The following is a 26,997-nucleotide window of genomic DNA, read 5'->3' as shown; positions in this document are numbered from 1 at the left end:
TGGCCACAGCATTTTTTGGATGGTGGAGTACAATGTTCTCCGAACATTAGCTCCCAGTGCTTGTTTTATTACTCTGTTCAGGTAAAGAATTACACCGGTCCTCTTTGTCATGGACTTGCTTGCCGCTGCTGCACATGCCTCTTCCAAGCTGAGCTTGGGTAGAATTCAGTGTTTGTTGATGTCATGAAGGAGACGACCGCTGATGTGGCACCAAGAAAACACGCCATCATCCAAGCTTGCACCAGCTTGCTTGGAAAGTCTCTTCGGTGTTGGTGCTGCAGTGGGAAGCATGAACAATGACAGGAAGTTGAAACTCTCGGAGGAGAGCAGATTGTGCACTCTGCCTGGAGACCTAGTGAGGAAAGGCGAGAGATAGGAAACCACGTGTTGTGACCATGGGATCCCCTTGGTGCATCCCCTCCCCAATAGCTGGAAAGCTGATCTTGCTTTAGAGTGCCCAGTGCCAATGACACTAACCCTTGGGTGTCAGGCCACCTGCCACAATGGAAGAGTCATCAGCAATATTAAAGGATGAGATGTATCCTCCCCTAGAGATACTACAGTCCCCTGGACCTCCATTAACATCATCTTCCTCTTACACAGTGCTTATTGCATGTGTCGTCAGTCATGACCCACCTCTCAGCTTTGGTCATGCTCATCACCTACTGGATGAAGTCCAGGCACTGAGAAAGGTGGGAGCTCAGTGGGCAGGTGGTTTCAATTCCTGCCTTCCCTGCCAGCTGCCCCATGATGAGCTGTAAGGTCTGCGCTCAGGTTTGTGATGCTGGAGCCCAGAATGTCAGTTCAATCATATCAAGGCATATGCTTGTAGACATAATTTTATGTCAGCTGTAGATTGCTTCATCTTTGTCCATACTGCCTTCTAGTAGGAGTGAGCTCAGCTCACCAGCTATCATGAGTACAGCCTTTGCTCCAGCTCCCACCAAGGTATTTAGGCCTTACTTGACTTGTCTGCACCCCACAGACACCAATTTTGACAGTATTTTGCATGGAGTAGTGTAGCATATGAACAAGTGGGTAGGGAGGCAGCTTGACCCAGGCAGGGCTGATCTTGTGGGGATCCAACCATCTACCTCTGTGAGCACACTGGTTTTAGTCTCCTCCTGGGCTGAGGAGAGGGAGTCCACACCAGCCTGCACTGGTAAGAAGCACCTCTTTACTGGTCTGCCATTATGTGGCTACCTGGGATTTTTACAAAGTCAAGTGACAATATTCATTTTATGCTTTCAGGAATGAGTTTATGCCCTGAGCTGTTAGCAAATGAACAGAAGGGCAACTGGTTGCTCTTCAGCAGCTGGGCAGTGAGAGGAAAGTCCTGTACAACTGTCATAGCTTGGCCCTTAGTAAACTCTATTTTAAATATAAGGGACACAGCACTTTATGGTTGGGCATAAGGTAATGTCAGCAGATGTCAGTGATTGAACCGTAACCTGTTAAGAAGGAAATGCTCAAGAGGGGCAGGGAGAAGGCATGCGAGGACCTTCGAGGAGAGACAGGCCTGATGGTTTCTCAAATTTTCAGAGAAGATGCTACAGGAAGACAAAGGACATCAGTGGTGTAACTCCATGACTACCAGGTATTTAAACCAGCGATGCATTTGATCTACAACTCCATCTTCATGGTTGCAGCCGGACGTCTTGGTGTTCAGGGTACCACCCCTCAGTGTGCCCACCCCCACTCCTCCCTGACCTCCGTCTCTCTTCCTGCTCCACCCAAATCCCTCCATCTCCTCAGCCTCCTTCCAGCCATGACTGCAGCCCTACTCTCTCGGGAGTCAGTGGGGCTCTGGAACTTTTGTCCTGCTGCCACCCCTGCGGAGCAGGGTTGCAGCCTGGTGCTCCCTCGTGCCCCATGCCTGCTGTGCCAGGAGCCATACATCTCCTAGCTACCCTCACTCACCCACCTACATGGGAACTTGGGCATTTCTGCACCCTGAGGAAGCCCCTCTCACCCAGCTTGGCTTCCCAGGATGTGTATGTTACCATGATCATGTCCTGTGCAGAGGAGCTGGGGTCTGGCCTACATGATGGAACAGGTGAAGCCACAGCACTCCTTGAGCAGGGTGAGGCCCGTTTTGGTCATGTACGGTGTGGAGGTTTGCTGCCCCCTGGAAGTCATTTTCTTCTCTTTGACAGGAGCTATGGAAAGAGGCATTATTAACTTCAGGGTCAGCGTGTGCTTGGTGACAAGGGCACAGGCCCATTGCTTCTTCTTAGAGGTCCTTTCAGTGTTGGGATGCTGCCCCTCCTCACCCCACAGCTGGGCATGAGCTCCCGCCATCATGATGCCCATCACCGGGGGTGCTTCCCAGGTGTCCGTAAGGCAGGACATGCACACAGGGACCCTGGACTGGACATGCCTCCCACTGTACCAGAGGTGTGTTCCTCCAGGAATGATGGAAGCACAGGGAAGAGGCCTGTTTCAGAGGCCAGGACTAGAGGAGGAGTGAATGGTATACCACAACTTGTGGTCTCAGCCAACAGCGTGATGAGACATAAGGAGCTGGTTAGAAAGAGTCAGTTGAAGTACATGAGACATGGAAGGCCATCTACCCAGATGTTCTCATAGAACATGCTGGGTGGAAATGTCAGGAGAGAAATGGAAGCACAGCATCCATACCGATTTGGGATGTTTCCACAACATTATCTCAAGCACCAGCACCCCCCAGTTGCCATTTTCTCACACCCTCCACCGGTAGCAGATGGCCTCCAGGTAAAACAGCCCACACAGAGCAATGAAATTTTGGGGGTAGACAACTTAGTGGAGAAGCTGCCAGGGAGGTCCTATGAAAGGAATAAAACTCATCAACCACCTACTTGCTTTCTGGAGGTAGCTTTTGGAGAGCTTACTTTGCAGGAATTCTGCCATTTCCTTGTCTTCTTCCCTTTCCCTGTGATAAAGAAGATTGGTTACCACTCGGGAAAGGAACAGCGAGACATCCAGGAGCATCCAGTGAGGCATGACAGCACAGACTGGAAGCCAGGAGAGCAACTTCTGGCCAAGCCACCTTGTTCTGTGACTGTATATCCAACACAGTGCTCTTTGGAGAGATGGAAGCAAGGGGATTGAGCATTCTGTCTGCAACAGCAAAAGCCCCCTGTATGCTTCTGGCAGGGCTTAATCAGAGCCCTCTGGAGCTAATAGCAGCTGCAACAAAAGTTACTGTTCCCTTGGTGGAGGCAAAGCAGCCTCCTTGTAGAAGGGATTTTTAACACACACTCATGCTCACAAGTGAGCCACATTTTGCAGATGGATCCAGTACAGTAGGTGCTAAGTGGCTATTTTCTCACCCCTTCCTCATAAAATCCTGGTTTGTAAACTTTTCTCAGGCCAGACCCAGCTGGTCGAGTAGCCATGCCCATCTCTGCATTATCTATCTCCAGAGTCAATAACTGTCTTAGCCTCTTCAACCTCTGTTTCTAGAGTCACGTGAATACATCAGCAGCTCGGCTTTTCTCTGGGAGGACGTGTCTAGTCTACAGTGTTCAGAAAGCTACAAGGCATGACCTGAGTGCGACCAGCACAGCAATCTCTGCCTGCATCTGCAGACAACCTGGAACAGTGGTTTGGGACTGCTCAGTACCTCACTGTGTAGCACTGACGCCAAGACTTGCTCTAGGAGTGCCCGGGGAGACCCTGCGGTGGCAGGGAGGGCAGCAGGCACAAAGTTTGCTCGCTCAAGCAGGAACTACCCAGGGAACATGACAGATCCTCCTTACCACTACCCTTTGCTCCTGCTTCAGGGAGAGCAAGGGCACGCCATTTGAGATGTACCTGGAATACCACCACTTTGGATGGTGATCCAGATTTAAGAGTGGAGCGTGCAGGTAATGCCTTTGGGAGCACATCCCAGCCATGGAGCTCTGTTCTCCAACCTGCTGTACATACTGTACACACCAAGGATCAGGCCAGCTGACCCAGCCCAGCAGTAATTGCTCCGGAAAAAAGGACTAATTTGCACCATGCTACCTGAGCCTCTCAAACTCCACATCATCCACCAGGAAATCCCGTGTTTCCACCAGCTTGTGTATCTGTTGCACCAGCTCCTCTTCTCTCTGCTTCTCCTCATTGGACTTCTCGGTCTCTGCAGCACAGGCAACACATTTAATACATTGACAGGGGCCATCCCCCCAAGCTGAGGCCAGGCTGGCTCTAATTCTGATCCACACAGGAGCAGATGTGATAGTGGGGGTAAAAGCCGAGCCAAAGTAATCACCTGGATCCCAACACAGGCCACTAAATAAGCAACATCCTTGTCCAAACCACCCTGGCTGGGAGGGGATAGCCCAGGTGTGACCAAACTTTGGATTTTGAACTGCTCCCCAAAATGTTCATGGAGCTGAGCAGTGCAAGATGCAACTGTGAGTCTCAGAGAAAGAGAACCTCAGGAAGGTGGCCTCACCAGCGGGAAAGATCATGACTCCCCAGGAGTCTTCATCCTCCACTGCTGGAAGGACTGGGTGTCTGGTCCCAGGGAGATCAGAGATGTCAATTTAGATGTCATCCTTCAGCCAGGATGTGCTTAGCCTGCAATTTCCATGCCAGCACACCCACCCACCTAGTCTCAGCACAGACCTGAGCTATGCAGGGCTCGAGAGACCCTATTTGGCTGTCTCTGAGCTGGATTCTCCACATGGCTACAAGCCCAGCCATGGATTCAGGTGCCTAACAAAGGAAATGGAGGAAATTATCAAAAATGATCAGGTGCTTTGGGAACATGTTATACCACTATTTACCCACACATACAGAGACACGAAGACCAGTATGATCCACTGGCTTTATGTGGTCTCATTCCCTGCTGAACTCAGTCCCTGCAATCTCATCCAGTATATCTGACCTATCAAACTATTGTGAGTCTCCACCGGTGTCACTCCCATTGCAGTGACAAGGATGACCACAAGTGTCTGCCAAGCTACTGCTTTGAATGTGTTAGCCTTGGTTGTCACCTGCACCCCCAGAGCCTCAGAGTGACCTACCTTTAGCACTCTGGGACCCACCTGTGCCATGTATCTTTGTGCAGTGAGTCTGCAAAGACCAGGGAAACTCTAATATCACTATAACGCCCTGCCCTACATAAACAGGTATATAATGGTAAGTGAGATATGTGAAGATGATAGAGAGAGGGCTAAGGGGAGTTAAAGATAGCTGGAGAGCTACCTTGGGTCAAGACTGTGACTGTCTGTGCTGCAGCTATTTAATACCATTTCTGAATTCAGAAGCCAGCTTCAAAATCAATCCAGCACAGAATGGATCAGTCTCCAGTCTTCCTTCAGCTAAATAAAAATGCAGTGAAATTCACAGTTTGGAGCAAACCTGTAGGTTGGGTCTCAGCAGTTACCTAAACCGTGTATTGATTTGTAGTTTAAAGCCTGTTATATATTGATCTGAGGTGTTGCTGTGGGCGTGTGAGTAGGATGAACTTCTCACATGTTGTTAGAAACATCCCCAGCAAACAGAGGTTTCTCCTACCATTGGGGTGATAAGTTATCTTGTGTATGGAGTGAGCTGAGGCTTTCTGGCAGAGAAAGCTGATCTGGACTGAGGTATGGGCCACAGCCACTGGCCTCTTCCCATGAATAGTTAATGCAAAGTCACCTGGCCATGGCCATGATCTCTCTGTGCAGCAGCTCCCATCTCTCTGGTGGGAACAGGAGCACTTACAATGTCATTCAGATGTCATGACAATCTGAGTCATTAGGTTGGTGCACAAACATATCAGCTATTTGGAGTTAATTAACAATCTGCACTCATGAGTTAAAGCATACCAGAGTAAACATATCCACTGTACAAACACTGCACCTTTTTTTTCCAACTTGTTGATGTCAGAGACCATCATAGCTGTGGTGTGCCTCTGAATTATTAAAGACAACCTGAACTGGTGAGATTTCAAGCTACAGGTCTGTCTGAGCTCTGAGTGAGCACTGACGCATTTGGGTCCTTATCTGAATCAGACATCAACACCCATTTTTAGTCTTGATCTGCTGCTATGGTCTCCCAAAATTAGTGATTTGCAGTATTTTTCCAGCACAGTCTGATTTGAGTCAACTTATAAAAACAAAAAGAGCACCCTGCATGCTATCAGCATTTCTGCTCTCAGCTGAAACTGGGAATGCTGAAAAGGCCAGAAATGAAAAACCAAAGCAGATGAAGGAAAGCCAGTCACATTTCTCAAGGCTCAGAGAAGTTCCAGTTTGTCTCTAGTTCTGAGCCATCATTTAGGTCAAGTCTTATTTTATGAACTAGAGAACGTTTGAACTAAAAGCTCACATGAGATGTGGGTCTACACTTTGCAAGCAGCTTCTATCTTTAGATAGACCAGAATCCTCACTTCCCCAGTCTGAACCTCCCTCTGGATACAGCCAGGTTGTATCAAAACTGATCGAGACCTGCATAATAAGCAGCAGTCAGTCTCTCACCTGCTTCAATTTGCATGTTGATGATTCATAAGCACACACAGCACAGCACCACTAAAGCATTAGAAAGGGTCAAGGCCTCTTGACATCCTTGGTTTTGAGATAACCTCTCGTAAAGAACCAATCAGCTGAGCTGCTGCTCTGGGAAACAGATGTGCACAGCTGGCCTGTTGTCTGGATTCAGGCATTGCCCCCTGCTAAACACTCACTGGCCTCGGTAAGTTCAAGATCTTCAGAGAGATACTTGTGGTGGAAATAACTGAGGTCCAGATCTTACTGTTTGGATGCCCAAACTCATGGGAACAAATAAGCAGGGCTATGTCTTCTATCTGGTCCTAGAAACACATAACCCTTCCTGGTGGGCTGAACACGGATGTCCTAGGAGGAGGCATAGCCTTAGGAACAATCGTGGAAACAGCTCAAGGGAAAACCTTTCTTGCTGGTTCTCATTCAAACCCTGAGCAGTTTGTTGTGTGCTTTTATTTGAATATTTTGGCTGAAAGGGATCCTTTAGAGAGCCTAGTTTTGACATTCCCTGGGCTGTGAAGGGAGAAATGTGGTTTGCTGGCTGCCACAGGGACATGGAGGGTCACTGGTCATGGCAATGGAGGAAAAAAGCTGCATCTCCTCCCAACTGAAGCTTTCACACATTGCCCTTAGCTGTTTGCCTCTTTTCCATACCCTGAATGCAGAATTGACCTAAATCAGGGACATCTCCAAGTCCCTTTGGCATGATGTGCCCCTAGTACCCGTCCTACCCTGGCTGTGACTGGGAGTCCAGCCTGCCCTGGCAGCAGCTGTCATCTGCCTAGTGGGTGACAGATGTTTCTGACATGGCCACAGCAAGAATTCATTGCTTTTCAAGTATTTCAGGCCTTTGAAAGCATCTGCCCTCTTACCACCTCCAAAAAAGCCCCTCTGTGGTATAGTCTGAAGATGTCCCCTTCTTCTCTTCTGGACTCGTTTGGGGGCCTTCTTTGGTGGACATGGCAGGTCCCACCATGTCAGCATTCATCGCCACCTAACTCAACCATTCCCCTTCCTCCTCCTATATCAGATCCATGCTCCTCCTCAAAGGACTTCTTTTCCTATTCTGCTTCCTCTCTACCCTTCAGTCCAGGACAGGACAAGGACACCTTGACAGTATTGCAAGCAGTCAAGCTCCTAAAAAAAAATCTCAGGTCAAACTTTAGGAACCACATTTCTTCTTGTTCATGCACTGCCTGCCTGCAGCACCTGTGTCTCCAGGAGCATCCCAGAGTGGGAGTCATTCAAGAACTTCTTGAATTTCACAGAAATCTTTTGCTGACTGCAAATGCAGCACGCAGCTTTAAGAAACTGTACAAAGCCTTACCTGGAAGGGCTATGAGTTTTTGAAGCTCCTTTTTCAGCCGGCTGATTTCTTTGCAAAGCTGAATGTCATCCATCCTGCAGAGACACAAATGAAACCGCTGAGGGAAAGACGGAGAGAGGAAAGGTGCAAAACCTCCAGAGCAAAACCCAGCCAACCCCAGAAGGCAATAAGCTCAATGCATGCATCAAGGAGCACAAATTTACCTGCCTTCCCACAGGGAATAATAACTCACTTCATCTCAGAGCTTTTATTAGAGTTAAATGGGTCGTGTCACTGGTTGTTGGGAAAGCAAAAATTTCATCACTCTAATGACAATGATGCCTTATTAAAACTTGGCACATTCACCATGCAATAGCAGCTGTGTTTCTTCTCAAAAAAAAAAAAGTTCCCAAATAGCAAAATCCAAAAGCAAACAGAAACTGCTGCCACATAAAAAGGTCTTACATTTTCATACTGGATTTCTGCAGAATTTTTTAAAAAAGAAAAAAAAAAAGAAGCACAATGCAGGGAAAAAATGTAAACTTTGCAGTTGCCCACTAAGAAACAAGGTCATTTCAACAGGATACTGCTGAAGCCACAGGCAATGAAATCTTCTCTGGCTCAAACCACAGCACAGCAGTGAGATACCAATCAGGACGGGCCCCTTAGGATCCAGACTCAAGTGTCAGTGGCAGCTGCTGACAGTGTGGCTGGGGGATGCACGGCCTTGTCTGTGCTGGAAAGGCAGCTTTAATGATGTCTCGGGAAGAGAAAGCATTGCAGATGCTCAGCCCTCTCCATGAGTGTATTGGCTCAAGTGCATCTGGCTGCTCACCAGGATTGGCTGACAAGATTCACCTGAATTTATTTGTTGATTTACCTCAAAAAATATGGCATGCCTGTGCTCTCACTAAAGCCCCACTTAGACAAGACCTAGAAATGATGTTGTCTGGCCATGGGGAGTGTTAGTGCTTCAGTCTGAAGGGCTTTGCTCCCTCTTGGTAAGGAAAACCCCAACAGCAGGCAGTGCTCCTTGCTGAGACCTCTTTCCACCACAAAACAAGCCATCCTTGAGCATCTCCCCCAGGAAGGTGACACTGCAGCAGATGAGACAAGCCACTTCTCCAATAATCCTCAGCACTAACCCTTGTCTGCCTGTACTGCTCTGCTCCCCACCTCCTGACCTCTGTCATGACAGCAGTCTCCAGTTAGTGATCTCCTTGCTTTGCCTTTCGGGATCCTTTCTTCAAAGTATTCCTGCTCTCTGCCAAGGCAGCTCATATGTACAGATCACCAACCTGAGGGCTGACCAGCTCTGTTTGCTCTTCCAACACAGTCCAGCCAGCCGGCAGCTGCCCCTTCAGTAGCTGTCAAGCACCATTTCCTTGGCATTGAGGCATCCAGGAACCCAAGTCCCAGAGTGGGAGATTTTGGCTGTAGGCTCATTTGAAAAGACATCTTAAAATCAAAAAATGATACATAGTGGCAGCATTCTATCAGATGCCACCCTGTGGCAAGACTGTGAATCTCCTGATCAGGAATGGCCTGTTGAGCCAAGACTTGGGATGTTTCTCTTCTCTTTCTAGGCTTACCACAGAGTGGGCAAGGTGCCCTGGCCAGATCATCTGGCAGCTCCCCACCTGTGTTTCGTGACCTGAGGCTAAACAAAACGATCTACACTAAAAATCCATCTCTAGATTTTCCAGATGTAATGGGCACATCATGTCAGTTGAGTTACTGTGCAGCTCTGAAGGTGAGTTTCCAAACATATTTCTGTTCCAAAAATATTTCTGTATAAGTAAGAACTAGTTGACTGGTTGTAATGATTAGAGGGTTATTCTGTGCTCTGTACTAGCTCCTGCAGGGTGACAAGGGAATTTCCTGGGGTCCCCAAGTTGCATATTCATAGAGCTTCTGGCCAGACCTGTAATCAGAACAACAGTCGGGTGTTCTCTTTGCATAGCTACATCTTCCTTGTGAACAAACTCCCTTCTTAAGGACAAATTTGTTTTTGTCAAAGGCCACATTTGTAGGGAATCACAGAGGCATAGAGCAGTGAGGTAGTTATCCTGGTCATGACTGGTATCACAATCATACCCATGTCCCAAGGACTAGATGTTGCTCACTTGGCACCTCCAGGCAGAAACCCCTTCATCTACCCATCAGTCCTCGCAATCTCAATAAATGTCTTCCAGGAATCTGGAGCCTGGAGTGAAGGCACCAGAAGCCACATGGCAGATAGGCCTGGGGTTAGGCAGCTCATCCAACTGGCACTGAGCAGCTCCATCAGCAGAACAGAGGACTTCCCATCATCACCCCAGGAGTAGATGTGGACATGCTGAACAGGAGCATTTGCTTCTGGCAAGGCAACAAATCCACTGATGTCTCAGAAACACCTTTATCTAAGGGCTCCCTAGACATCAGAGACACTTGTGACCACAGCCCTAGGTGTTTCAGAGACAATGGATAAGGCCCATGACAAGGAGCAGTCTGTGCTGGGAAAATATCTGGTGGCCCAGGTTGCTAGAAATGCCTTTTGTAATTGCAACAAATTACCTAAGCTAGGAAATCTGAGTGTGATTCCCCCTGTGGTAACTGCCTCCAAGGACACCAGCTCATTCTTTCCCTGTTGCCCCAAGACAGTAACCTCCAACCGGGGCCACTGTGGCAACACTTGAATGGTGGAGGAAAGGGCTCCCCTCACAAATACCTCAGCTGGAGACCAAATGTGTCCACATAGCATTTGGCTCTGTGCTGCCCTGTGCACTGTCCCTTGCCTACTCGGGGTGGCATGGGAGCATATAACCCCATACACATCATGTTCATGACATGTTTCATTAAGAAGCGGTTAAGTACTAACACTGCAGAGCCCACTGGTCAACCCATCTGGACTGTGCCTCAAAGTGGAGTGGCATTCCCAAATGTTAACTGCAGGGAATCAGCTGACCCATTTTTCACCCTGAGAAAGGCAACTTAAAGGCCATACTTCCTCCCAAGCCCTACCAGGTGCTCCAGCATCTTAGTTTGAGTTTCACAAGTTTTTCCAAGCCTTGAATGCAGAAGGACTCCTTGCATGCTTTGCAAGACACATGGCAAAGCATCCAACCTTCAAGAGCACAGTTGAGATCACTAGGATATCAAGCTCCACAGCTGTGAGTGATGATAAGCCACAATACACGATCTGTGGCTTATGAGCTGGTGGCACCTTGGACAGAAGTGTCTTTGGTTCATTTTGAAGTGTGTGTTGCTAAGAGCCCTTTCTGCATCTTCAATAATCCTGCTGGCACTTCCGCTGAGTCACGCCATTCACCCTGTCCAGGATGAGTCACATTTGCTGGGAGCTACTCAAAGCTGCAGCTTTGTTAGCTGAGTGGAGGACACCAAAAATATTAATTAGGGAAGGGAAAATAAACAGACTGATGAAGAGGGACCCTGTGAGATGTCACTGTAGGAGGAGAACATCACAGACAGAGGAGAAGACTTCCTCTTGGCTTTGCCATTTTTTGCTCCGTCTGACAGTGTCTTCATTTGTTTGCATATTACAAGTTTTCTTGTTGTAGAGACTAGCGCAAGTCCTGTGTTAGGCACAGAGCAGGTCCACCTATGCTAACGTTTGGGAGCTGTGTGTGCCGATCTGTCCTTCCATCCACTGCTCCTCACTTCATCATCACAAAGCCCTCAGCTTGCATGAAGAGCATCAACAGGAGGTCTTCACAGGACAGACAGCTAACAGACTGTCCCTCCCTCAAAGGGACCATTGCTACAGGGCCGCAAGAACCTGACAGTGCACTTTGAAAGGGAAAGCAGGCACAGCCCAAAGTGCACTCCCTGCATAGGCCATCAGAGCAGCTCTGCACCTTGGTCCTCCCACTCACAGCTCAGTCCGGGTCCTGGCTGGTCCTGAGAATGGGATGCTCTGAGATGTACCCTAAGGCACATCAGGACCCAAGGACCCACCCATTAGAAATTCACTGGCGCTCTGACACAAAAGGATTTATGTCCCATCTACAGTACCTAGTCTGCACTGCTCTGCCTGCTCTAGTCCCCTCTCCATATAAAACCCCAGGTTAAATCCTACCAAAGCTGTATTGCTACAGCTGGCCTCTCCCTCCTCTTTCTCCCCTAAATTCTCACTATTGTTTTACATCCCACTTCTCTGGGAGCATGGGATGTGTATATTGCACACAAACTCGTATACGTGCAGCTAAGCTTACTTCACATAATCACTCTTATTTTAGAAGTATGAAAAGCTTATTAGCAATTCACTTAGTAAAATTAAAATAAGCAAATAACTGAAATATTATTAAAGTTAAATTGGAGCTAAAGCTTGTTAAAATTGATAATAAAAATTCTCATTTAAATAAAACTTGGGAGAGATTGCAAAGACAAGCACCCAGAAGGCTGCTGCTGGACCTGAGTTTATTTCTACCAGTTGAGATAAACTTTGCAGCATTAGCCCTGGCTGTGCTATCCCTGATCTGACCCTGGGACCAGACTCCTGAGTGGATCATGTGATGTACACAGCTGAATCTCCCACAGGAAATGTCGCCCTTTCCTTTTGCTCTGAAGAAGAGGAATATTGGGAGCTTCAACGTTTTCCACAGCACAGACATCTCGGAAATGCTGGAACATTATAGTCTGACATTTCCAACAGGAGCAAATCACTGACAGTTAGCGACTGACCAGCCGGGTCACATCTCCATATGGCAGTGCATCATGGGCACCACATGTCTCTGGTCATTAGAGATGCCCATTTCCCCAGGCCAGCCTGTACCCTGCAGTTCAACTCTAAATATAAAGGTTTTTTGTTTTTTTCCCCCATTGGGGAAAAAAAAAAAAGCCACTTTGCAGCCCCAGATCCCTATGCTTTTAACTCTGTTCTGAAGCACCCCGGTCCTGGGGGATCCCTTTTCTTCAGCAGCGACTTAGCTCTGTGGACCAGGCTCACCTTCCCGAAGCTGTCCGCTGCCTGCACTCCCCAGACAGCACTGAGCGAGGCCCGGGCAATCCTCAGGGCTCTTTCCTCAACCAAAGGACCCGGCTCTCATGGACTTGCAGAGCTACACTCCTCCCCAGTGGGGCACTCTGGAAAGCTGACAGCGATGCTCTAATTCCTCGGAGAGCATGCAGACAACTCAAATACATAACTCCAGGGACTCCTAACTTTCAAGTGCTTAATTTTGCAGCTATATCCACCCTGGTACCTGGTTTCTGTAGGTGAGTTCCTTCCACTTTCCAAATGCACACCAAATAAAGGGATAAGAAAAACCAATAGATGTGATTGTTGACAGCGCCTTTGAGAGTTAGGTACCAGTTGCCATGGAAAGCACTTAAGCACTTCACTTTTTATGACTTTCAAAAATCCCATTCAGCAATATATTTCAGGGGAACCGTGCTGATCCCTCAGAGAGGTCATCACTTCAAATCACACCAATCCAAATCACACCTTTAAATCACAGGTCAGCTCACAGCTACCTGAGATAACAGGTTTATGTCGGCATTACCAGGTTCCTGTGTTCCCTGTGGTCCAGGCATTGGTGGAGACACAAACACATTAGACAAGCAGCATGTCAAGTGCTGCAGCCCAGTAAATATGATTTTTGCCATTACCATTAAAAAATCCCAGGTTTTGTATTGACCTGACAGCTTGGGATCTCAGGACTGGTCTGGCCATAGCAATTTAATGGTATTAATGACATTTTTTTCTGCATTAACTAAGACTATGAATGCTAGTATTATTGTAATTCAACTAATAACATTTGTTGTAGTTTGATTAGGTTGTTTAGATTTTAATGGGACTAACAATAAATTCTCTGCTTTGTATATATGGTGTGCTCCCTTTTTGCCCATATCAGGATTTTGAGAGTATCAGTGCAGCCCTACAGAGCTGTGATGGGAGACAGGAACCCTGAGCCCTCCCCTTGTGCCCTTAGCCCCAAAGGCAGCGCAGCAGATGGGAGACCCCCATCTGGCAGGCTGCCTGTGCCCCATGCTGCTGCTCATTGACTACAGCGGGCTCTGGGCAAGCTAGAGACCCCGTGCATTTGATGCAGAGTCACTTGGGGAGCCGGGCCATCCCTCATGATGTTTCTGTAGCCACATTTAGAGTGGAGGCAGAAACAGGGGCCATATATTTACCTCTGCTGCAAATTAATCTTCTGGCCCCTTGAACCTTTTCCTCAGTCCTCTCTGAGCCATGTCTGTCTGGCAACCCAGAGTGTAGGACTGCAGGCACTGATGGTCTCAGAGGGGGTGTGCAGCCTGGGCTTCATCACAGCTTTGCTTCGTGAGCTTTTCTCTTGCAAATATCACCCTGCATCAGACTGGCTTTATTTCTGCCTTTTAGGCAAGGCCGCCTTGACCCTGGCACTGCTGTGGATCCAAATGCCCCACACTGATGATCCAAAAGGGAAGAGTTCAGTAGAGACCACTGTGCTGATAATCTAGAGCTCAGGTAAATCAGCCCTTTTCCTCATGGACCATTAGGAGCTCCCGACCCATCCAGAGAAAATGTTCCTAAGTGCCCATTGGTACCACTGCAACACACTATTTGATTGCCTTAAACCTCAAAGGACTCTGAATTTTTACTCAGACTGAAATTGGCCCTAAAGAAAATCTTTCCCTCCACTTCTGGCTGCAGAGGCTGTGCAGGGCAAGGAGAGCAGGACGCAATGCAGAGATGGGCACCGGGCGCTGAGGCTTGTCAAAGAGGGAGAAACAGTCCCCCAGAAACCAAGGAAAGAGCAAAAGAGGAACTAGGAGGATGCATAATACTGCACTGTGGGGAGAGTAAGCTGCAGTTGTGGGGATATTCAGCAGCCAGCAACCTCAGTACTGGGGCTGAGCAATATCTCCAGAGACCAGCAATGAGCTACCTGAACCTTAGGTCCCTTCCCAAGACAAGATCCATGCACTGGCAGAAGAGTATGAACCCACCAAGGATGGGGTGCTTGCGGAGGAATATGGCACATTTTAGTTTAGTGAAACCTGTGCTATAAACTCTGCACAGAAATTGGTTGGCTCCAACCATCACGCTGTCATGCTACCCATAGCACTTACTCCAAGCCCTGCACCACCAGCACATCCTTCCTGCATCAGTGCAATTCGGTAGCATGGGGCATGGCCAGGCTGCTTCTCCATCCCCCTTCTGGCATGCTCAACCTGCTCAGGGTCCCCAGAGCCTCTCTGTGCTCCCAGGGGGCTGAAGCAATTTGTGGGTGTTCCTCAGGGCTCTACCTGCAGCCTGCAAGATGCAGCAGGGCCATGCAGTCTCAAAGCCCAGGGCTATGGGCAGAGCTGCCCTTGCATTCTGGAGAGTAGGTTTGTCTCACTTGTTGCCCACTGTTTCCCTCAGTTGCAGCTTGTTTCCTGAGCCCCGTGGGGACAGGGCTCCCCTTTGCTCTGGCCTAGGGTGAGTGACTGCAATTTTGGCAGATTTGACTTGTGAACTCAGAGGAGTGAGTCCTTCCCGCCTGCCTCCGACCACAGGATGCTGCCTGCAATTGCTCTCTACATCCTTGAGCCTGTGCCGCTTTGTAACAAGGACTTTATCAAGACCCTTCCAAGAGCAAAGCTAGGACGATGTTTGGTTTTCAAATGGAAAGCAATCTGTTGTGATCCACAGGCCACCAGCACATGGAGACCCAAAGATAGCTCCTGCCGCAAGGACTGTGTCATAGTGACTGCAAAGGAGGACAAACACACCCAGAGGCATCTTTGGAGTCTTACTCACTTGACTCTTGGGCTGTGACTCATCCTGGCGCTTGCCTGCAGTCCCCGCTACCTAGCACTGTGCTCTTGCTCAGTCATTGAGTCCTTCACCGTACATACAAACCGAAAGGGGAGTTTTTCTGGGACTTATTCTACCAGTGTCTCTGGGTGGTGACTAGAGCTCTTGCACCTTATTCAGCCAACAAAATGGCTTTCAGCACCTAATGCTAATAAATGAAACTGCTTTTGAGCATTGAACTTTGAGACAGAATCATCCACCGTGGGAGAAGCTGTTTTTCCAGGTGAAAATGGCCTTAGCTCTGCCCTTCCCTGAGGAAGATTCGTGTTTGATGAGGCAGACAAAAATGCTGGGATGACCAGGGGAAGGGGGGGGGGGGAAGTGGCGGGTGGGCAGGATACTCACATGTATCGCAGCTCTGACTCCCTCCTCACCAGGATCTCTCTGATCCTCTCGATTTTGAAGAGCTCCCCTTCAATGTCATCAATGGTTGTGGTTGAGTCGGCCATGGAAATAATCTCATCCTCTGCCAATGAAACAGGAGCCACATGAGCAAGCAGGAGATGTTAACTTGATGCTGAGGACAAAAGTGCAGGCTGGGCTGTCACAGACCCCTGCCAGCAAACACAACGCATCCGTGTCCCAGATCAGCAAAACCATTAAGCACATGCACAGATTCAAATTCATTTCCAGGTTCCTTGCTGGCAGGCTTCAGGCAGTGTCAGCAAGGGTTGCCCTGCTGGGTGCCGCAAGAGGAGACAGCACAGCGGAGATTAGGGTCTGGGGGCTCATCAGCACTGGGAGAAGATCTCTACAGCCCAGCCAAGGCAGGCAAGCAAAGCACCCAGCCAGCTCCAAGCCTGTCACAACTCCAATGACCTCTGCAGTGCCGCTGCATGTTTGTGTGGGTGCAAGCCAGATGGGACTCTGGCCCACATGGAAAGTCACTGTCATACACAAGGGCATTGAGCCGCAGGCGACTGGATTTCACCTTTATTTATGACTTATGTAGTGCTGGGTACTGGAACAGGTCTGTTCATTGCTGCATTAACATCAGAGCTAGCTTGGCTTGCTGTGCACGGTTCCAAACATGCATGCAATATGCATGAAGTGTCTGCATGAAGGAAGACCTTGGAGGCCAGCAGGCAACCTTTTCTGAGCTTCCAGCCCTCCAAGCCTGACAAACAAGCACCATTTTCACCAGCTTGCACTGGCCACACATCCTGCACACGTCAATGCTGTGCCAGGTTCTGCACTGTTTATAAAGTCTAGAAATTCCTTGGGTCTTCCCCTCTGCTGAACAGCGGGAGGCCAAGGGAGCTAAAAACTGCTGGAGGTGAGGAATGTACATCTCTTGTGCTGCAGAACTGCTAAAGTTGTTGGTGTTTTGCCTGAAAACATCTATGCTGGGAATGAGCAGCATAAACTGAGATGAGCAAGGCAGGGGGATACTCTGCCCTTCGCTTTGGTCCCTGCCAGTGCAGGACGAAGACACAAGAGATGAGAAGTTTTAAGAGGCAAGGTTTGAAAACAGCCATGTCCCAGATGAACTCACTAAGGTTAAAATGCCGTGCCAGGCTGCTCCACAGAAAAAGTTTGGCAGTGCTTGTTTTGCACATGCTGCTAAACTATTGCTATCAGGTATGTTTAAAAGGTTGCACCAATGCTGGGGCCCAGCTCGTCTGTCTGCAACAGCCAGCACAGGTCAGAGCTGGACCCTCCAAGGTCCTAAGGCATCTCCAGCACGTGTACAAACACCAGAGACAAAAGCCTATGCACGCACCCTCCTCTAACATGTGCCAAGGCCAAACCCTGGCCCCATGCAGAGCACCGAGTGGTCTCCTAAGGAGTTGTGGAGGTGAAGATCCCACAACTGCTCCCTTCCCAGCACAGGCTGGATGAAGTCCCAATCCTTCCCAACCCACTGCAAGAAAAAGCCCACATTGTGCCCAGACTGGCTAGTTCAGCTTCCTCACCCTCTGGAGCAGTGAGCATCACCTTTATGACCCACTTGGGGAAACTGAGGCAGGGAAAGGGGATGTCACTTGCTCAGGGCTCAAGATGCACTGTGCTACATGGTACGCAAATAAAAACACCCTGCCATTAAGTAGTTCATAACAGCAGTCAAACACCTTAGGCTTTCTATAACCTAACCCACAGCAACCTGTAAATATCCCTGAGACTCCCTGCAAGATGTGGGGAAAAGGGGATGTTATTTGTATTTTAGACGAGAGTAGTGGTGGGCTCAGCCAGCCCGGGATGGACAGGATGAGAGCCCAAGTCTGACACACCACTCCACCCTGGTCTGCCTCTCCCTCCCGCCACTGCCCTACATGGAAGGATGTGCCACTGATTTACACCGGGCTGTCACATGGATTTCCACAAGGATGTTGCAGCCCATTTTATGAGGATATCTGAGGTTTCCCTTCCAGGCCAGCTCCCACCTCCCAGCCATGTCTGGCTCTCAGAGACGCATCAATGGGCTTGTTATCAGTGATGTGCAATGACACATTTATCATATGCGGGCTAATCTGGCTTTCCTGCAGTGTACACACATGGTGGGGAGGGAGGGGACCTCAGCAGCTACAGCAAAGCCAGACTATGAGAAAACATTAAAAAATCATTGTGCATCAGGGACAAATTCTGCTTTCTTTGAATCTCCCTGGGGCAGATCTCCCCTCCAAAACTCTGCTTTCCCTATAGCCTTGGGACTTTGCCCATGCAAGGACAGGGGGAAACACTGCCAAGGAGCACCAGCTCTGGAAGCTGGATTTTTTGGGGCAGCTGAGGTCTGGGAACTGGATATGTCAGAGCTAGAGTGTTTGACTCGGGAACCCCAAATGGAAAGCAGGCCAGAGCTGAGAGTTACAGGGCAGGAAGAGTTAGGTCAGCATTAAGGTAATGGCAAAAGAGCTGGCACATACTGGTCATCTATTCATCACTTAAAAATGTTTGAGAAATTATTCCCTGAGTGAGGCACGTTTTCAAGGCAGCTGGCAGAGAAGGTTTAACAGCGGAAATGCAAGTGGTTTAGCTTAGCCTGACTGGTTTGGAAAATAGTTTTCTGCTGTTTCTGGTTAGGAACTCACTAGGATTACTTAGAGATTACCTCCCACTTCTCCCAGCCATGCAAGCTGCAGTCAGCCCAGCACCAGCACGCTGAGCCCTTGACTGTTTCCCATCCTAAACTGTGCTACTGGGACCCAGTGCCTGCCCTGGGCGGTGGCCGGACGGCTGGGTGGATCGGACGTGGTGCAGGGTTGGACTCACTGCCCTCCATCAGCTCTTGCTCAATCCATCTCCTCCAAATTTCCACAGGAAACCCTTCCTTAGCCCTGTTGCTAAGGGTCTGAATGGGGTTGCTAGGGACTGGGATGCGGTTGCTAGGGGACCAGGCTGCGGTTGCTAGGGGTCTGGACAGAGTTGCTAGGGGACCAGGATGCTGAGGGCCGCCGCTTCCGAGCTTCACTGCTATTCTGCCGCTCCAGAGCTCCTCGTGACCCTGGATATTTCACCATGTGGTGCATCTGCACCCAGCACCTGCTGAGCACCCAGGGCTTCGCACCGGGGCCAGGGAGGTTCAGCCATCTGCTCACCAGCCGTGGCTTCCTGGGCACATCTCCCTGCAGATGCGACAGACAAGTAGGTAATGACATACGTGTGGTTGCAGACGGTACAGCCAGATTGTGCTTTCAGGTAGCCATTCCCTGGGGTTAGGCTGTACTTCAGTGCAGCTCTAGACCTGTCAGGAAGAAGTTGCATTTCTTGAAGTGTTGTTTCTGTGACCAGGCTAAAATGGCAAGGCTGACTATTTTACAGATGCTCCAGCAAGCAAAGATACGAGTTTACTGCAGCTTTCATTAGCTAAGGAGAAATCTAATCACTCATAGTAGCACAGGAATGGGTCTGGGGAAGGGGGGGCTGTCACTCCTGGCCTGTGTTGGGTAGAGGAATGACCCAGAATGGTCTGATTGTTGGTAGCAGAAATATTTGGCTCAGATTATCAGCCAGCTCCCTCCCAGTGGGTGAGCTCAAGGGCTTGAATCAGGTGTCAGCATCGCCTCTTCTCCCTTCTCATCCCATAACCTCATTAGCAGAAGTCACCCCAGATGGGAGGGGTGATTCCTCGCCTTCGCACACAAAGGGAGGAGGTGGCAGTGCTGGATTGCTCTCCCCCGTCTACAGCAGGAGGGTGGGAAGTGATCTCAGCCCATAGGCACCTGCACGCAGCAGTAAGAAAGCTCCTGGCTCAGTGCCATCCCCAGGTCTGGTTGGGTTCCTGTCAAAGAGGCAGAGGATATGGCGTGGCTGGGAAACTGGCCGTGGCACCAAGCCACCACAAGAGGCAAGACAAGAGGCTGGCAAGCACCCGCACCATGTGCTGACAGCTGCCAGGGGCCCGAAGTGCTACCACTTCAAATGCCATGCTCACACCAAAGCTCATCCCCTATCACAGCCCTGTGTAATCACTGTGTCACTTGGTTTGAAGGTTGGGGCAGCTCCCGGCATGCATGGAGCAATGCAGGAAGCCCGATCATCTTACCAGTGACCTTCTGAGATACAGGGAGGTCAGCACACCTTCAAGGCCTGCCTTGGGACCACCCTGCCAAGAAAAGCTGCCCTCGCACACCCTTTCCTGGTACCCTCTCCTGCTGCTGCTGCAGATCAGAAGCATCCTTCAAAATGGGGATGGTGGACAGGTCTACACCATGCAACAAGGCAATGTCCAGCCTATGACTGTGGCAGGACTAAAGCTGTAAGCTCCCCAGCCCTTGCCTAGGTCTTCAGGCCAGTGGTGTGGCTGGGGTCGTGGCACTTTGCACCCTGTGGGCAAGACTTATCCTCAAGAAAATACTCACCAAAGCAATAAGTCATGGACAAGAAACTAAAGAGGAAGTCTCTTGCCTGGAGCTAGTTAAAGCAGGGCAGAACCAGAGGAATGACAGTGCCAAGCAGGCGGTCCAGCAGAATGAGTAAGCTGTGGAGAGGACCTGTGGCTGGTGAGGCAGCCTGAAGGTGAAGATGGAGCCCACAGACTGGAGCTGCTCCTCTAAACATGAGTCTCGTGCATGCTGAGCTCCTGAAGGAGCAAAGGATGGAGGCTGGAAGAGCAACTCAAGGCATCCCTCAGGAGCCCAGCTCACAGCCCAGCCCTCGGCTCCCCCGCTGCAGCCAGAGGGATGTGACAGAGAGGCACCTCATGCACTCCCTTGGTCACATGTATCCTGCTCCTGGAACGGGAATCTGCCGGAGGGTGGCATGGCTGGGAGCTGCCCTGACTGCGCAGCAGAAGCTCTCTTCCTCAAGACCTTCAGCGTGCATGGGGACAACAGAGCAGTCAGGGTCACAGCAATGTTGTGTGTATTTTTGTCCTTCATGATTAACAGATCTCCCCTTGGAGCCACCACAGTACAGACATGTAGGAGGATATGGTGTGTTAAACCACACTGCAGTGGCTAAGAGCACAGCTGCAGCTGCAGGGCTGCTGCCCTAACCCTACACCAACCCTGCTGCTCTGCAACGCAGAGAACAGTGTGTGACTGACAACTATCACAAGCCGAGGTGTCCTACAGCCCCATCGTTCTCCACCTCACCCCTCTCTGCCCACAGCTCAGCCCACGAACCCCAGGAGGGAGCATTCTTCTGCCTCTGCCACTCTGGCCTCATCCAGCCCCAATCTCTTTCCTCTGCTTCCTTTAAAACCATCCTAAGCAGCTTCTCTCTGCCCCTTTTATCTTCGGTGAATGCTGGATCAACTCCTAGGGATCATAAACCCCCTGAACTGCTGCTGTTGCTTTTTGGATACTGAGAGAAGCTCTGTCCAATGTAAGGCAATCCATCACACTGAATTTGGACCCACAGCTTGGAGAGGTAGGACAGGAGAGACACTGTGGGGTGTGGGAAATACCCGGACAAGGGGGCACAGCTAGGCCACTGCATGAGAATCATCCATTACCCGCATGAGAAACCAATGGATCTGTACAGGTGACTAAAAGACAGCATCCTGAAGACTGCTGATAGGATGGAAAGATGATCTTGTTGATGGAGACCCCTTCCATCTGCCAGCATCTGCCCAGGACCACAAGATCATCTTGTCAAGAACCGAACATCTGACTGAAGTCAGAGGGCTGGAGCACAGGATGTACAAGAAGAGGCTGAGGGAAGCACGTTTGTTCAGACTGGAGAAGGTGAAGGGGGCTCTCCTCAACTACCAAAGGACACAGAGAAGATGGAGCCAGACTCCCCTCGAAGGTGCATAAGGATTGGAGAAAAGGCGATGGGCACAAGTTGGAACACAGGGAATTCCAGTTAGATATTAGGAATTCTTTTCCTCTTAGGGTAGCTAAACACTGGAACACGGACCAGAAAGATGGTGGGATCTCCATCCTTGGTATAAGATATCTTCTGGACAAGGCTGTGAGCAACCTGATCTATGAAACCTGCTTTGAACAGAGGGCTGGACCAGAAGTCCTTCCTGATCTAAATTCCTCTATGATTCTATGTAATGAGATGAGTCTAGGAGGACTGATTGGGATTTGCGTGGATCTTCTCTGCTAGCTCAGGAAATGCTTTTTCCAGGCAGATGTGGGCTGATGCTGAGTTCACAAACACCAGCAATTACAGGCACAGGCCAGATCACAGCTTTCCTGCGATGGCAACAAGATCAAAGGACACCATGCACCCATGAACCCTGTGTGATGGCAGCGACACCGTATGGCAATGGCCAGTGGCAAGTGCAGACACTCGGAGCACGTGAGGAAGTAAAACCTGGCATGTTCTGCAGGCAGATAGCTAAGTAAAAGATCTCCCTAGAGATGGTTTTCCAAGGCTGAAAATGTGTTTCTTACACTTCTATGTGCCTGGTACCAGCAAACACCTAAGGCAGGGAAGTTTATTAGAGCTGTGATCTAGCTCACATTCCTGAGTCTCCCTTCAGAGACGGAGAGGGATGACCCATATGTACATCCACACAGCCCAGGGGCTCTTTGCTCCAACAGCTGTGCACATGACAACAGAGCCGGGCACAGAAATCAGTCCCACGCTGCCAGAGCAAAGGGACCCCCAGACAGGCACCGTTTCAACCCAGCAAACAAGTACGAGAATAAAGCTTTGATTTAAACTTGGAGATGCTCTAATCGTCATACATGGCCCAGGGGAAGAGAATATCGTTAATGAGGAGTATAATAGCTGGAGACTTTCACTCCATATGGATTTGGTGAAAACATTTAGACAGCCAGCAGCAAGCCTGAGATGAGTCACAGCAGCAACCAGTGCAGGCTGAGTTTCAAGCAATTTATTTCATGATTAAAGTTTGGTGATTGATTGACAGCACCCTGGGGGCAAGGGGGGGTCAAAGCTCTTTGCTTGGGCTCCATCCCAAGAGGCCCTTAACTTAGCCGTGTGCTTTTCACTGCCAGAGAAAGCAGCATGGGCAGGAGGCATTCAGCCCATTTGAACTAACCCTCGATTCATAGGCTTGACAAGGAGAGCGACAGTAAACTCTGCCTGGCTCTGGGATAGGTTTTCCAGAGTCAGTCCAGTCCCCACCATCTGCACTACTTGGCAGAAACTATTCGGAGGACAGGAGAGGATGGGAGACTCCAGGACTGTCAACATGAGGCCAGAGCACACCATTCCTGGAGGACAGGCTCATGGCCAGATGGAAGAGGTCACAGTTATCTGCAGCCTGCAAACCACAGCACCATTTCCCCTTCCAGTGCCACAGTTCTCCCCACTAGTAAACTCAGGAGAAAAGCATAGCTTTGGCCCGTTGCAACCAGTGAGGAGCTCTCTGGCTCCGTGTTTGTACAGCCCCCGAAACAGCTGGTGCCAAATGGGGCTGCTGGATATTGCCATGACAGATAGGCATTAAAAAAGATCAGAGGTCTTGCGTGAGGTACTGCTGGATGACTTACTGGGTGTACAACACGGTGTGAAGCCCCTCCACAACACCCTGCTGCTGTGCGTGTGCTCCCCTAGGTCACCCACTGGGGTATTGCCAGGCAGCGACGCATCCCCCTGCCCACAGCAGGCCCCCGAGCACAAGCAGGACGAGGAGGCGAGAGGCTACACATGGTCAGCGCTTCACAGGTTCAGCCTGAGACTCCCTGCGATGGCAGCAAGCAGCAAAGCCACATGCGGCAACATTTTAAAAAAAAATACCGACCCCTGCCATGTTCTTGCACAGCCTGAGGATCCCCCCCAGGGGATGGAAGTTTAAAGAACTGCACTGAACCAGCAAACATCCGTGCCACCACGTCCTCACATGCAGGCACCCAAGGGGAGATGCCTGGGTCATATCCAGCCCCCTGAGCTCAGCAAATGCTTGAGGATTCCCTGGACCACCCTGGTGTCACCCAGATGCCAGGAACGGAGGATCCAGGTGATGGCAACGCTCAGCCCTGGACCCTCCCAAGGAAGGGGTCTCCAGGTAGAGAGTCTCCCAAGGGGGAGGCAGGAGGGAATATATATTGCTGTGCTGGAAGGTACAAAGGAGAACTAAAACTTTGGGTAGCTTGCCATGAAGCTGAACAGCCCCTGGCTTGGACGGAGCCCCTCTGGGAGCCTTCCCTAAGCCTGCATCTCTGCCTTTCCCTGGCTTCCCCCAGCTGACTTGCCTCCCCCCAGCCCTCAACAGGAGACTGAACTGCTCCCTTGATGAGGACTCTGGAGCCAGCACTGCCCGGGGAGCTTAGAGGGAGGTGCCGCAAGGACGCCAAAACACCAGGCTCCATGGGGTTTGTCCCCACACACACCCTGGAGAAGACAGCAGCCCCCTCCACCCCAGTACCAAGCAGGATGCTGGGCAGAGCTGGAGCTTGCTCCCTGCCCTGCCCTTGCCTTTCCCGCTGCCTGCTCCTGTCCTGCCCAGTACAAGGGGCTGGGGGGCACAGGGAGGGAGGGGGAAGGAGAGCAGACGGAGGATGTCCTGGCAGAGCGGCTGCAGGAGCCTCCCCTCCCCCGGGCAGCACCGGTCCCCTTCCTCCCCACCTAGAGCTGCGGACCGCTGCCTCAGGCGACCCCCCCGTCTGCCCCGCTGCCCGCCCCGGTTCTTACTGGAGGAACTGGTCCGAGCCCCGGGCTCCCGGTCACAGCCCTGCCTGCAGCCGGGCAGGACGGCACGGCGGCTCCGTGCCTCTCCCGGGGCATCCTCAGATGGGGCATTGCGGAGGGCTCCATCCCTCCTTCTCCCCAGTCGTTGCCTCCAGCCATCCCTCCTTCCATTCATCCCTCCCCACCATCCATTGCCTTCCCTCCGTCCTTCCTCTCCTCCAGCCACCCCTTCCTTCCACACATCCCTCCTCCACCCTCCCCTTCCCTCCGTCCTTCCTCCCCTCCGTCGCCCTTTCCCTCCCTCCCCCCCGCTCCATGCCCGATGGCCGCGGAGCAGGGTCCCCCGGGTGCCGGGCGGACCCGCGGGGCTCCGTTCAGTGAATGAAGCTCCCCGTTCCCGGACAGGTCCGGAGGCTCCGGGACCGCGGCCGGGGGGGGAAGTCCCGGAGCCCCCCGAGACAAAGTTTGGAGGTGGAGCGGCCGCACCGCCCGGCCCCGGCCCCGCCGCCGCCGCGCCCCGGCCCCGCCGGCTCACCTGCCGCCGTGCCGGCGGGCGGCCACCGGGTGGACTCCAGCGATCCGTACCGGGCGGCTGCCCGGCCGCCCTCCATGCCGCGGCCCGGCACCGGCCCTGCCCTGCGCTGCGCTGCGCTGCGCTGCCCTGCCCTGCGCTGCCCTGCGCTGCCCGCACCGCGCCGCGCCGCCGGGCGCCGTCGGCGGCTCCCCCGCAGCGGAGCGGAGCAGAGAGGAGCCGGGCGGGGCGGGGCGGGGGGCGCCCGCGCTCTGCCGCCGCTGCCGCCGCTGCCGCCGCTGCCGCGCCCCCTGCCGCCCGCCGCCCGCCCGCCGCGCCGGAGCCGCTGCCCCCGCCGCCCCCCGGCCCCGCTGCTCCCGCCCCGCTGCTCCCTGCCCACCCGACCCCGCTGCCCCCAGCCCCGCCGTGCCCCTCTGCCCCCAGCCCCGCCGTGCCCCGTCGCCCACCGAGACCGGCCCCACTTCTCTGTTTCTGGCCGACGAGCAACCTGCCAAGTGCATGGTGTGACACGCTGCGGCGGGCGCTTGCACTGTGGGGTGCAACGTCTCTCTGCAGCCCACGGCCTTTCCTCCCCACCATCCTGGGGTGACACCAGCCACAGCATGTGGCTTAAGCCGGTTTACGCCTCCTTTGCTTGGGAACCGTGTGTTGGTCCCTGTTAACGCAGCCCGCGGCCTTCGCACCTCCATGGCTCTGCAGGTTCCTGTTCCAGGTCCCCGGCTTGGGCTTCCCGCTGCCAAAGCCGGGAAGGAGGGCAGCCTGGCTTCTCCCAGCAGCAGCACCTTGCTGAGCCCATCTCCTGCTCGGGTGGTAGCAGAAGCTATGCAGCGCTGTAATTTTGGGACACAATGCTTGTGTGAGCCTCAGCTAAGCATGGAGATGCTGTCTTGGCTGATCCTGGAAACAACAAGAGGTCTGTCCATGGCCCATTTCTACCCCTCTTCAAAAAAACCTCAGTCTTTTCCAAGTCATGATCTTCAACAGCATTAGCACGAAAACAGTCCAATTCCACCTAATTCATCCTTTGCGTGTGCCCATAAGGGCCCATTTCACTGTTTCCCATCTTCAAAACAAACTGTGAAGCAGCCCCTCCTGGGGACATGCCCCAGCAAGAGGATGCTGGCCATACACTTGCTCCTGTTTCTGAGGAACACAGCTCCAAAAGAGCTCCGGAACAGCACCAGGAGACTGTCCCCAATTAAATAAAATTAAACTCATTCCAAGTGAAGGCAATGACAAGAAGGCAATATTCAGCATGGCCTTAACTCTCCTCTCCTGCCAGTGCCCCCAGTCCCTTGCTCACCTCAAGATCTGCCCACAGGGTCGCAGCCAGCCCCAGCCCAAACATTCAGCTTGTGCGCTTTGTCTTGGACTGAAGGTCGCCTGTGCGACCACCCATGGGAAAACTCATCGGAGGGAGAGTCCAGTCCAGCTATGGGCACTATAACCCCAACACCGAGATCTTTGTTGTATCTTCAACGCCCAGCCCTCTGCTATGCAGAGGGCATATAATTTTATTGTAGAATAAAAAATAAAACTCTCCCTGTCTATCACACCAGATGATGATGTTAGAATATGTGACATGTCCTACAGGACACCTGGAGACAAAAGTTAGAGAGAGCATCCTCTTATTCCAATGCTGGCAGACACCTAGGGCAGAAGTTGCATTTTCTAAACCGTTCAGAGAGCTGGCTCCAGAGAATGCATACATGTGTCGTTTTAACCTCTAGCACCTGGGCTGGTTGCATTCCTGTGAATAAAAATGAGAAGGCTTTGCAAAGGCTGGGTGGGACACTGGGAGCGCTGTGGGGTGAGGGACGTGACCATGGAGCACAGGTTGCAGCAAGCAAATGGGCCCCCAGAAAGACAGAGCTAGATACCCAGGGCAGCTGCAGTTTCCATCAGAGGTAACTCC

General features: G+C 51.4%; 1 protein-coding gene across 3 annotated transcripts; it reads right to left on the bottom strand.

Moving 5' to 3' along the window:
• Positions 1–209: 209 nt before the first annotated feature.
• LOC106493193 (bMERB domain-containing protein 1-like) lies at positions 210–25,238 on the bottom strand. Of its 3 annotated transcripts, none has more exons than XM_067308248.1 (7): positions 25,086–25,238; positions 15,902–16,022; positions 7,789–7,862; positions 3,991–4,105; positions 2,838–2,911; positions 2,004–2,159; positions 210–275 (listed from the first exon to the last, which is right to left on the bottom strand). In XM_067308248.1, the coding sequence occupies exons 1-6, from the start codon at positions 25,159–25,161 to the stop codon at positions 2,041–2,043; spliced, it is 579 nt and encodes a 192-aa protein (XP_067164349.1). In that variant the 5' UTR covers positions 25,162–25,238; the 3' UTR covers positions 210–275; positions 2,004–2,040. The 3 variants fall into 3 exon arrangements, with proteins under 3 accessions (XP_067164349.1, XP_067164348.1, XP_067164350.1); XM_067308247.1 differs by having other exon boundaries at positions 236–352; XM_067308249.1 differs by having other exon boundaries at positions 236–352; positions 2,871–2,911.
• Between the last annotated feature and the right edge of the window lie 1,759 nt (positions 25,239–26,997).

The sequence above is a fragment of the Apteryx mantelli genome, chromosome 19 (assembly GCF_036417845.1).
Source record: "Apteryx mantelli isolate bAptMan1 chromosome 19, bAptMan1.hap1, whole genome shotgun sequence".
NCBI lineage: Eukaryota > Metazoa > Chordata > Aves > Apterygiformes > Apterygidae > Apteryx > Apteryx mantelli.
This window is presented reverse-complemented; position numbering and strand designations above follow the sequence as displayed.